The 13,366-nt window shown below is 42.7% G+C and overlaps 1 protein-coding gene across 1 annotated transcript; it reads right to left on the bottom strand.

Annotated features, from left to right (window-relative positions):
* Nucleotides 1-12,236: 12,236 nt before the first annotated feature.
* LOC128415081 (short coiled-coil protein B-like) lies at nt 12,237-13,014 on the bottom strand. Its single transcript, XM_053390955.1, is given in 3 exon segments — nt 12,237-12,323; nt 12,325-12,383; nt 12,993-13,014. Coding segments are annotated over 3 exon segments (168 nt in total).
* Between the last annotated feature and the right edge of the window lie 352 nt (nt 13,015-13,366).

Below are 13,366 nucleotides of genomic sequence, written 5' to 3'. Positions count from 1 at the left end.
GGAGGGCACAAGGAGAAGGGGGCGACAGAGGACGAGATGGTTGGATAGTGTTTTCAAGGTTACCAGCATGAGTTTGACCAAACTGCGGGAGGCAGTGGAGGACAGAGGTGCCTGGCGTGCTCTGGTCCATGGGGTCACGAAGAGTCGGACACGACTAAACGACTAAACAACAACAAGGATTGTGTTAGTAACCATGGCTATATCATACCTTTTCCTCAGTATAGTTAATTATTACATAACATTTTGATGCAGAAAACAATGAATATTATGTTCAGGAATATTATATTTTATTTAAGCCAAATTGTTAGAAAAAGGAGTCTTTTCCACCATATGATCAGTTCTAAATACTGAAACAGCAAGTTCCTTCAGTACTCCACTGGTGTGGGCACTTAATACACAACATTATCTTTAAAGTTTCTTAAAAGCAGGTATTTGCTTAACTCAAAATTCCTTTCCCTTTTGATCAGCCACATCTACAGAGGTCAAGATACCGTCCCACCTCCTCATTCAAAGTGAATATGGTGCTGGAAGCTCACAACACGTGCCCTACTAATTGGATCACCAAAGTCAGGATGTCTGTATTATCAACTACTCTCCCCAACCCCACCATCATGAAAGACACAGTCCTGGTCTCAGAAAGAAAACAAACATCTGGTCCTCTGCAAAGTACTGCTAAGCCTTTTGTTTTAATTAAAATAACGATAATAAGTTCTTGCACGCAACCCTAATGGGAGTTAATTATCTTGCATAAGCCCATATCAAATATTCAGATATGTTAAATAAACACAAATGAATTTAAAAGGCCAGTCTTGCCCAAGAAGAAAAATATTGGGTGGGACAGTTTGCAATAAAAAATATTTTCTCCCCACCCCCTGACCCCAACAATAAAAAAAGGTCCTGCTCATGAAGAAGAAATTAGAAGAAATTAGATTTTGTGTGCTCTCTTTGTCTGCCACTATGTTTACCACTACAACTCTCACTGAAAAGTGTGTGCGTATCTGGCAGTGATGAACCCATAAGCTGAACACAGAGATTTTTTTAAAAAATACCAAAAGACTGGTCTTTGCAGAAGACTGTCTGCATGCAATTCATTTCAATGAGAACTTTCCAGCAGATTGTGTCCATTATCCATCCTACTCAAAACCTGCACATTCATCCATTTTCATAAGCCAAGACGATCCATCATTTTAGCAATCTCTGTGCTGTTGCAGGGTTTGTTTGTATGGTTGTTGTTGTTTTTTTTGGGGGGGGGGGACAGAGCTGTTGCCAAATAATAAGTCTTGCACATAATGGCAGGTGTGATAAGCACTAGCCACAAATAATAAGTGAGATACACAGTGAACTCTGTGACTTTTAGGTATAGCAGGCCAACTGATTTCAGAGGTGCAACAAAATGTTTATCATTTCATTATTGTCTTTTCCCTCCACATGCCCTTAGGAACGTAGCAACACTGGGAGATTGTATCTCTTTTTAATAAACTGAGAGTGTTGTCCATGCCTCAAAAAAAACCTTATTGGTTAATTATATATGTATCATGAAGAAGAGCTGCAGATCTACTCAAAGGTTCCTATCTCTTCCAAGTGATGGATGCTTGGTTGTTCTGGGAGGGCTTGCTGATGTCTAAAGTTCTTTTTCTTATCAATCCAGGTGTTCTGGTTTTGGTTTATTAAAATGCCCAAACAAGTTGTTCATGGTGGAAGATTTTTCCTCTTTTATTGCCCATAGGAACCACCCGACTTTAGCCTAGCCTTCTCCACCTCTTCCTTTCCCTCCGTAGCCACTCCTCCACTGCCGTGTTCTGTCTTCCATTTCCACTTACCTCCATTGGCAACTGGGAGTTGCAAGGCATCTGTGGGTGAATATCTCACCAACTGAAGCATTTATCAAGGCATACATCTGAGTCTACAGGAGGAAGCAAAGCCAAGCTCAAACATACCAGCCTGAGTAAAAAAGGCCTCCTTGTGGGTTACAGAAATGAAGCATATAGCATAGCTGTCCTCCAAAAGCAACATTTGCATAGTTCAGATTGATCTTTCTGGGCAACATATTCCATGCAGTGTATAGTCTGTGTTCTGTCCAACCATAGGTTTCACTACTTCAATAAGGGACACTTGGAGGAAGATCTTCACTGGTGATCGCAGAGGAGCTTAAAACTTATTATGGTATGGAGGCCGAACAACAACCCTAGCCAGTGTGGTGTAGTGGTTAAGAGTGGTGGACTCGTAATCTGGTGAACTGGGTTCACGTCTCCGCTCCTCCACATGCAGCTGCTGGGTGACCTTGGGCCAGTCACACTTCTTTGAAGTCTCTCAGCCCCACTCACCCCACGGAGTGTTTGTTGTGGGGGAGGAAGGGAAAGGAGAATGTTAGCCGCTTTGAGACTCCTTCGGGTAGTGATAAAGCGGGATATCAAATCCAAACTCTTCTTCTTCTTCTTCCTACAGTTTAGGGCTGAGGATGGGCATCAGAAGTGTAGAGTGCTTAAAACTTTGAGCCACACCTTGCTCAAATAATGTGGTCCCACTCTTGAGCAGGTCCTTTATTGAACTGAGGTTTGCAACCCATATCTGCCTGCCCTTTTTCATGTCCTCCCTTTCCCAAAATAAAAGGCCTTATCTCCAGGAAGGGGTGAGCAAGCAGTGGATGGCTCTTTAAATTCAGGAGAAGGGCTCAGGACCTGTCTACCTCAGGAAATGATGTGCAAAGGATTTTTTTCCCAGTAGACATCATGCAGCCTAACTACAAGACCAAATATTCCCAGCAGGACATGACACTCCGTTGAAAAGCTGCAGCAAAAAAGAGATTCCACAGGGTCAGCCTTCCACTGTCTGCCATTCTCTTGCTGCCACCACTTCGCCAAGATAAGGGGTTTTCAACTTGAGAAAGGGAACAGAAGGAAGAGGAGGAGGAGCTAAATTGGAAGTTTTGAGCAATCACGTGGAAGACTGAAAAAGCAAGTGTGTTAGATTTCTCACAGCCTTTCCTTCACTATGAGAGTTTTGTTTAGGCTCAACTTACCCTTAGAGCCTCCAAACACTCATTCACTGAGTGGTTCTCATGAGTCCCTTTTTTTTCCTTCAGGAGAACTTCCAGGACTCTTACCACCATAGGACACCCAGCTTCAAGGGCCCTGCCCTCATTCCCTCCTTAGGGTTCTTTATCTTTAAACCAGTCTTGAGCTAGACTTTCCATCAAATAGAGGATTCCTTCATAGAATCATAGAGTTGGAAGAGACCCTGAGGATCAATTTTGAGTTGGGCATGCAGCAGATCTAGCGAGCCTGTGGAGAGTCTTCAGGGCCACACAGAAAGGCATGGAGCCTATGTTCAGCCTCTAGGCCAGAAGGAAACGTGTAAGAGTTAAACTATAATTCCACAAATTTTGTGGGTTGTAACATGGAGGGTTGAAGGGGATACCGTGCTGTGGAAGCATTGGTATTTGTTTTTGCAGCAAAGAGGTGGCGTCTCTTTCAGTCTTACTTTCCCTTGGGTCTGTTTCTCTTCCACCCTTTCATTGCAAAGTTCTTCCCCTTGACCCCCCCCCCCCAAAATACGGAGGCTGTTTCTGGTTTCAGAGACTACCAGCTACCACAGTTTGAGGATGCACAGATCAAGATCTCAACATTTCTCTTACCATTTGAACTTTCCCCCTCTGCTTTGGCCCGCTACGTCTTCGGCAAAGGAAACTACTAGCTGTCAAGCTGGTTGATTTATCCAATTTATTCATATCAATTCATTGGATAATGAGCCACAGGCATGCTTCAGGTATCTCATAACCATTATCCTCATTTCATAATTTACTGCAAGGGAAAATGTAATATAAACATTTCCTAAATATTCACAGAGAATATGCCTATTTTAATAAACTCAAATTGTTATCCTTAATTTGGGCCTTCCATAGTAATATGGTAATCACTCGCTTAATTGCTTTAACTTCCTGTTCAATATGCAAAAGGACTTTTTATTTTTATTTTATGCAATGTGAGCAAAAGTTTTAAGACCTATTACTAAGTCTCCATGGGCCACACCAAGGACTGTTGCTTGGGTTGCCTCCCCTGAAGTCCCCCTCAAAATAAATTGGGATTTTCAAGTGTTCAGCCTGCTTGGACTCATGTCGGTTTCCTGCAGGATGTAAAACCTTGAATTTCCAGGGTTCTACTTCATGAAGGGAGCCTACACAAGTAAAAGCAAGTTACCCACTTCAGATTGTTACCATCACAGGATTCTGGGAAATTCACAAGCAGGACTTGAGGGTAATAGCCATCTCCTATTGGGAATACAGTGGTACCTCGGGTTAAGTACTTAATTCGTTCCAGAGGTCCGTTCTTAACCTGAAACTGTTCTCAACCTGAAGCACCACTTTAGCTAATGGGGCCTCCTGCTGCTGCCGCGCCGCCGGAGCCCGATTTCTGTTCTTATCCTGAAGCAAAGTTCTTAACCTGAAGCACTATTTCTGGGTTAGCGGAGTGTGTAACCTGAAGCGTTTGTAACCTGAAGGATATGTAACCCGAGGTACCACTGTATATAGACCTGGCTAGCTACTTACTAACACATCTAACATACCATCCAACTGCCCTGAAAATACTGGGGTTGTCACAAAAACCCTTAAGCCATCATGGCTTCTCACTTTTTCATGCAGAGTCTCAAATTCCCAAAGGGGCTTCTCTTCAGTACAGTGTTTCAGCATATTACCGGAAGTTCGGATCTATGTGTCCCTCTAACACGCTTCTTAGATCTATGTCTCAATATGGCGTCATTTCCTGTTTGTATGAAAACAAGATCTGAGTCACTTGAATGCCCCTAAGAAAGTTCCCCTGCTCCTCAGTTGGTTGGTCTCCCACAAAGAAGGCAGTGAGTGGGGCAGCGAAGTGGGTGGGGCCTTTCATGAGGCCGCTACCATGAGAAGCCATTACAGTCACTTGGCTCCAGCTTGCTTTGGTCAGTCACTGCATCTGTGTCCCCTCCCCGGCCTCTGAGGAGCCGGCACAGGGGGTGTAGAATATGTCCCTATTTTCATCTGAGGAACGTTGGAGAGTATGTATCTAAGCATGATCTCACACCTCTTTTCCCTCTTTGAAGCATAGGACTCATGCCCTCTGATGGCAGCAGTGTAAGGAGTAAAACTAACATTTGAAAGGGCCCTGGATGCACAAAACTCTGTACAGGCCAGGAGACAGATCCACACAGAAGCTGGATCATCCCTATGGTACTTTAAGACACTTTTTAAAATTTTATAATGAAATGATTTTAGAATGTTGTATTATTTTATTGTTGTTAGCCGCCCGGAGCCCGGCTTCGGCTGGGGAAGGCGGGATATAAATAAAATATTATTATTATTATTATTATTATTATTATTATTATTATTATTATTCTGTTATTCCATGTTATATCCCATATTATTTCATACAAGTTACATTGCGATCTCGTTTTAATGTTGTGCAATCATTGCTGAAGCAAAAGTTAGCGTGCAAAACAAATTCCAGACCAGTATTCCTACAGTATCTTCAACGAATCCTTTTATAATACGGTTGGAAATGATGTTTGCTTCTCAATGGGAGAGATCCGGCTCGTTTAAGGTTTGTTGCTCTTTTCATTGCTTCCTGCTGCCAGTAATGGATGGAAGCCATAGTCTCTGGACAAAGTATTTCAGGACAGGTGGCAAGATGACACCTTGACTTTCCGCTATAAATGCTAAGAAAGCACTCAGCCCCTGAGCAACTATCCAACAAATAAGATTGGAAGCTTTGGGCAATTTAATCAGAGGGTGCTTTAAATTGTGGCTTTGCAATTAAACACAGAGTACTCATGCAGTTGTAATTCATCGCATCACTCTTGTGCCATGCCATCCTGCAGACAAAAGCTGTCTGGTGCCTCTAAGAGTGAAGAAATGGGAAAGGATAATGTTCTAGGGGCCCGTAGGTCTATGTAATGCTTTACGATGCTGAAAATACCCTTGGGACCTGTTCTGCTATCTTGTAATTATGCACACATCGTCTGATTTATGTTGCATGCCTCCCAGCACTACCGGCGTGCACTCTGCTGCCTTGCCCTATTTGTGCATAAAATACTCGGTGCCATAATGTCGTAAAATAGGGTAGAGGCTCATTTCACAAGTTACTATCAAATTTGAGCAAGCAAGGGGGTATAATAATCTAATGATCCTTTTCAGCTAGGATAAATATGCACAATTTAGCCTTAGACACAGAGTCACAGTGAAGTCATTTCGACCCAGCGCCTTTGAGAAATGTCACTTGGCAATGGAAGATCTATAACTACACACACACACAAACACAAACTTTCTTCACATGGTGATTACAGGTCTGTGGCAAAAGGAGGAAAGGAACCAAACAAAAATGCAAAGTTCAAGCTCTATTCATTGCTCCCAGTTTTTGGAAAGCGCATGGGCCGAAGCAGAGTTCACATGTTACAAAAGGGCTCCATGCAATGCGCTCCCAGGACACACTGAAATGAAAAACACTGGCACATGAACCCCCAAAGATGTGGCTGAACTCCCGCAATAGTGGCAGTCGAAAAAAGTGCCACTTCATTGTAGAATTCCAATTCAGGAAATGATGAAGTGCTTGGGTTCACATCCTATAGTTCTCCCATGTGACTGTATCCTTGGAAGCAGCTGGCGGATGCCACAGAAAGCCCTTTTGAAACATGTGATTTAGATTCTGGCATAGCTGTAGGTTTGCTGAGTGGCCTTCATTCTTATATGAGAAGTTTCATATCTGCAAAATGGGAATAACCCTAAAACAGTGTGACTCAGTGGGCTCTAGCCAACTAAGTAGGCCCGTTAACATGAATTGAACTATGTTGGTTATATCCATTCATTTCAATGGTTCTACTTTGAGTAGGACTAGTATTAGATACAACTCAATACTTTTGCTGAAGTACAGAGTGGAGTGGGTGGACTGAATTAGCCATCAGGTTATTTATACAATAATGTAGCACCTCAGCAAAATTGGCACCTTGCTGACTTTTTTTTGCAAGTGCTTCCATATGGAAAATGTGCCTGCACTACTCTCTGTTCTGGTCTCCTTTAACTCCCAATATAGCTCAAAACACGGGGACTTTTTGTTATCGATTGGCAAGGAATAAAACATATTTATGGCCAAATTTAAAATGCAGTTGATGTAGCAGAGCACTTTGTACAGCTAAATAAATTAAAAGTTATATGAAACTTAATTCTTCTCTGACACAGAAAATGCTGGAAGAGTTGCTGGACTAAATTTTCCACTCCCTGATTGGTGATCAGATGAGATACCTAGTTCCTGACTGTTAAGGTGAGACACAACCCCCACCCTAGCCAATAAGGGTGTTATTCTCCCTCCAAGAGTGATCCCAGTCAATTAGGAATCACACCATGAACACAAGAGACCATGTGGTGGAGTGATTAGACTGTTGGACTAGGACCTGCAAGATGAGAGATCTTAGCCATGAAATTCCCTGAGTGACATTGGGCCAGTTAGTCTCTCAGAGTTGTCGGGAGGATATAATGGGGAGAAAGAGAACCATATGCATGACCTTAAGCTCCTTGAAGAAAAGGTAGGATATAGATGCAACAATTAATTAATTAAATGTGATGATGTCATACACACAATGAGACGTAGGCAATCAGGAGTGACAGAGGTCACCAAGGGGAACCAAAGCTGATGGAGCGTAATGGAAGTGCTTCCTGAACGAGGAGCTGCTAGCGTTAAAAATGTAAACTATAAGTTCTATAGGTGACTGCTAGAATTGCACTTTGGCTATTTCCTGGGCAGTGAAACGTTCTCAGGCTCTGAACTGGCTCTGAACCCACCCAGACTATCATTGAGGCTCTCCTAGATAGGAATGGTTCTACAAAGTTCCTGTCTGTGCTGGGACTTTGCTTGAGCAACAGTGATTCTTCTGGGATTAATATATTCTTGACCTTGCTTGGCTTGAAACAGTAAACACACACACACACACACACACACACACCGCTGCTCCCAAAATACATAGAATTATGGCCCCGTGCTACAATTCCTGTCTCCTGGTTGACCGCTGCTTCCAATTCCATCCAAGAAAGAGATAGAACCCTCTCCTCTGCATTGCTTTTCAATTCTAAATTGCATCCCTTGAAGTAGCCAATCTACCTGCAGGAGAAAACACACAGCATACATATAGCTCAGCTGGTAGAGCATGAGACTTGTAATCTCAGAGCTGTGGGTTCGAGCCCCCCGTTGGGCAAAAGATTCCTGCATTGCAGGGAGTTAAACTAGATGACTCTTGTGGTCCCTTCCAACTCTACAGTATGATTCTCTATGAAATGCCTGTGTGATTCCCCTGGCAGTGGTGTAGCAGATGAGGGATGTGGGAGAATGCAGCTCTGGGACTTTTTTCCGGAGCAGAAGTGATTGAATAACCTATGGAGAGTGCCAGAGCAGACCCTCCTTGCTCCAGCAAGCGAATGAGGTGGTGACAAGGCTTTCAGGTTTGATTTACTGCTTGCGATCTATCAACATAGAGGAAGCCAGAGAATGAAAGCACCTAGCTATTCTATTACGGTCAGCTGATCTTTGCTATTTCTGGGTACCAGGTGCAATGGACCAGCATAGCTTGGGCTCTGTTTGGGAGTGGAACAAAAGAGACTCTGTGGTGAGTTCCTGCACTTCAAAAATTGCCACTACGCCACTCATTGTTCCTATGGGATGAACAGCAACTTTGGCAGGTGGTGAGATTGGCATAAAAATGGCATGAGGAAAAGATCTCAGTCCCCAGGCACACACACACACACACACACACACACACACACACACGTGTGTGTCACTTGCTGATTTAGGATCTCCCTGGCAGCTTTAAGGTAGAAGATCAGCTGCTAAAGGAAATCTAAATGCAGAGCTCTCCATCTTTCAAGTTTGGCCCCCAAGACATTGCTCTTTCCTAATGAATGCAACTCGGGCTCAGAAGAAGCTGAAACAGAAAATATTGTTGCCGCTGTGTTTTTACAACAGGCATAATGAAAGGCTGGCTCATGGATGAAGAAGTGCCAGAATCCTTCTAGTGAAACAACTCGTCTCGTTCAGTAATTTTGTTTTTAAATTATGAATCTATTAACTTTTAAAATGTATGAATGAACAGCTGCTACTTCACACAGCAGGGTTAAAAGAAAGGTTAACGGAGTTCTTCAGCAGTTCATTTTTTTTTGTCTCTCATGTAAAGGTCAGATTGATCACAGCCTTGATTATTTTAGTTAATAAACACATGGGGGAGTAAACTTCCTAAAGCAATAAAAGTGGAGGGAACGGGAAACAAATTTCCCAATAAAACCAGTTCTGCAACTGGTAATTTTTCCACCCTGGGCGTGGCTCCCATTATTCCAACACAACAAGTCTGCATGTAGGCAGCTGTAAAAACTGTATTTTAAAAAGCCAAGTACCAAAAGACAGGCAATCTGGTAGGTCTACTCTGAGCAGGAATGGGCAAAATCCAGTTTCAGTTTCTCTCCATTTCTTACTTTTCCAATATTTTTCCACATAGGTTTGCTATTTTTAAAAAATAAAAGTGTGTGAAAATTCATCAGCACTTTAGTGCCAATTTTACCTAACATACACATTTTTGTGTGCACTTTTGTCTAATATATGTAGCTGTAGTTTTCCACAATATAATACATTTTGGATGTTATCTTCACTAAAAATGCATTTAAATGCATACTTCACCCCCAAAAGATAGATTTTTGGAGATACTGCTTGGTGGGAGAACTGCATTGTAAAATTCACATTCTTTCAGAAAGTGTGAACCAGGTGGATTTGCCTTTAAATGCAAACTGGATCAAATTTATCCACCATCCCTAACTCTGAGTATAACTAGTTCAGATCTAAGCCAACTGCTCTGTTCTAAGTCTGAGTAGAGGGCCTGCACTTTGACTTTGCTATATATAGAGCATGGCAAACATGATTCCTTAATATACTCAGGTGTTATATTAGTTTTTCTTAAGGCAGTGTGGCCAGAATACAAAGCAACCTCTTCCACAAACACACAAAGCATTGTTATTATTCCCTTCTCTCATTTGGGTATAGAATACAGAATATAATGACTGGTGCTTAATCGGTACTAGCATGTGCATACCACCAAAGTAAAAAGGCATTAAATAATAATAATCTGGAAATACCCTTATAATTAAAATATGATAAAAACTCTCACTATTTCAGGTTGTTAACAGTTGGGTTTTGTCCCTTCTTTGTTGGATTTTTACCAGCCAGCCAGTGGGAAATTCCTGTGGTTTTAAGGGTTTGCTTTTGCTAACGATGAAATGAGTAGCATTTTCCAAATCTTCTGTGCACAATGAAATCTGACATTTTCCTCTCCTGAATGCTCACACTCCTTGAAAACTCTCTTTTGCTTTACTGTCTTTAGCAACTTGATTTCAAAGTCACTTTCTTCGTACTGATGTATCATGGGGAAAGCAGAAGCAAATAAAGGGGTAGAGTGCAAAATTTGAATTCATTAGTACCAAGGACAGAGAGATTTGCCACTAATCAGACTTTACTACAACTTTACTACAGGGAGTTACTGTAGCACTGTTATAACTGAAGGCGACAGTCATCAGACTGCACCCAGGTCCCAAAGGCAGTTTCCCTCCTTTTCTTATCAAATGGCAGATCCATAGGTGAAGTACACATGGAGGGGGAATTACATGGAGGCAATGCAGAACTTTGATTAGTCAAGTGCAACCTGTGGGCCTTACATTACCTCCCTCAGCCAGCCTTCTGGCTCAGATTGTGATATTTCCTGAAGCCCTAGACTCAGTGGTGGATTGATAGGAATGCACAGGATGCAGTCCCCATGTGGCTAAGATATTAGTATATGCTGTTAACTGAGAGGATGCCTTTGAAACATGGCTTCGAACAATGAATGGCCAGGGTTGAATTTTATTGTTTTAGTTCATTGCACTGTATCTACTAAGGTAAAGGTAAAGGGACCCCTGACCATTAGGTCCATTCATGACCGACTCTGGGGTTGCGGCGCTCATCTCGCTTTATTGGCCAAGGGAGCCGGCGTACAGCTTCCGGGTCATGTGGCCAGCATGACTAAGCCGCTTCTGGCAAACCAGAGCAGCGCACGGAAACGCTGTTTACCTTCCCGCCGGAGTGGTACTTATTTATCTACTTGCACTTTGACGTGCTTTTGAACTGCTAGGTTGGCAGGAGCAGGGACTGAGCAACGGGAGCTCACTCCATTGCGGGGATTCGAACCGCCAACCTTCTGATCGGCAAGTCCTAGGCTCTGTGGTTTAACCCACAGCACCACCTGCATCCCACTGTATCTACTAGTCGCTGATTAAATTCAGTGGAGGCTGGCCCATTAGAGCAACGAGGGTTTAGCCCTACCAAGTGAAATGTCAAGCAATTTTTTCCTCCAAAATCTCAACGTCACGCTTTTTCCTTGCACCACATATCCGTCCATTTGAACTCAAGACTCAAGAGCAGAAGAAAATTATTTCCAGATCTTAGAAATAGGGTTTTTTTTAAAAAAAAAAAAGAACAGAACAGATTGCAGTTGGAAGAGTAAGGAGATTGTTCCATAGAACAGAATTACAGAATCACAGAACAGTAGCATTGGAAGGGACAACTCTGCAATGCAGGAATCTCTCACTCAATGTGGGGCTCAAACTGACAACCCTGAGATTAAGAGTCTCATGCTCTACCGACTGAGCTGTCCCTCAACCATCAGGTAAGCAGAAATGCTTGCACTGACAGAATGATAATATTCACATGACATTGAATTTCGCCCTATGCTTTTGCTCACATGAGTTGGCCTGGACTTCTGGAAATGTACATTCACACAAGCGCAGTTGTAATTTTGTGCTTACTTATATGAAACAAGTCTCAATGGACACAGTAGAATTTAGTTCTGAGTAAACATGCATAGGACTGGGCTGCAAATGTAATGTATGAACCGGTGGAGACCAGGGTTATCGACGTGTAGCAACCACCATGTTCTCTCAGTTCACATGCCATATTTGAACCTGCAAGAATGAACTGGGATCAGACAAGGAGACTGGTGTGAGCCAAGAATTCAGGTTATACCAGGTACTGGCACTGTTCAGTTGTTCATTAAAAACTTTAAATTGTCTAGAACTACCGTTAAATCTCCAAAAATTCAATGATGCTGCAAACTAACTTAAGTCGTATAGCCCTGTGCAATTTAAAAAATCATACGAAAACAAGAGCAATATTGCACAATGTTACCATTTGGTTACCAATGCCTTACTTTTGTTTGCTTTTTGTGTCAGTAGTCTGAAATACACTATCAACAGGCGTGATATTTTCTATGTATTGTCCAAGAACTTGTTTTTTCTGATTACAGTTTCAGGTTTTCTTCTTTAGCTGCATCTACTCTTGCAGATGGGACATGGGTGGCGCTGTGGGTTAAACCACAGAGCCTAGGATTTGCCGATCAGAAGGTCGGCGGTTCGAATCCCCATGATGGGGTGAGCTCCCATTGCTCAGTCCCTGCTCCTGCCAACCTAGCAGTTCGAAAGCACCTCAAAGTGCAAGTAGATAAATAGGTACCGCTCCAGCGGGAAGGTAAACGGCATTTCCATGCGTTGCTCTGGTTCGCCAGAAGCGGCTTAGTCATGCTGGCCACATGACCCGGAAGCTATATGCCGGCTCCCTCGGCCAATAAAGCGAGATGAGCACCGCAACCCCAGAGTCGGTCATGAATGGACCTAATGGTCAGGGGTCCCTTTACCTTTACCTTACTCTTGCAGATAGATCTTCAGGTGAGTGCTGGAGTTCCAAAACTTGAGCAATGTGGTGTTCCCCCCCAGATTATTGATATTATTATTATTATTATTATTAAAATGTGTATGCTGCCCTTCACCCTTAGATCTCGGCACAGTTCACAACAACAACAAAATAAAACACAAAATGCATAATAAAAACAAGAAAGACACTCACAAACCAATAACCCCACCTCCCCCACCGCTTCCACAAACACTTGATTTTCAGCCTAAGAAGCATCCATATCCACATTCATCATTGCTGAACAGATCAAATCCCATCGTGAATCTTGTATTTCAGAAATGTGCTCTCTTCCCAGCTGCCCAGATTACCCTTGGACTCCAACTCTTGTCAAGCTCAAAAGCGACCACTGGGTCTGTGCAGCTTCCCCCTTTCTCGGCTGGCAGTATACGCACTAAGTGCTTCAGGGGTACGCACTAAGTACTGCCTGAATATTTGGCTTACTCACTTTTCCTACGTATTGGATGAGTGAAAAGCACACACCCCAAAAATACCCCTGAAGCACAGCAGTTGCTAAAAAAAATTTATTATAGTATCTCTGATTCATTAAATGGGAATGTTGGGGGGGGGGGGAGATAGTACCTAAATGC

Source organism: Podarcis raffonei, chromosome 6, assembly GCF_027172205.1.
Source record: "Podarcis raffonei isolate rPodRaf1 chromosome 6, rPodRaf1.pri, whole genome shotgun sequence".
Lineage (NCBI taxonomy): Eukaryota > Metazoa > Chordata > Lepidosauria > Squamata > Lacertidae > Podarcis > Podarcis raffonei.
Note: the sequence above shows the minus strand (reverse complement) of the source record. Positions and strands in the feature narration are given on the sequence as shown.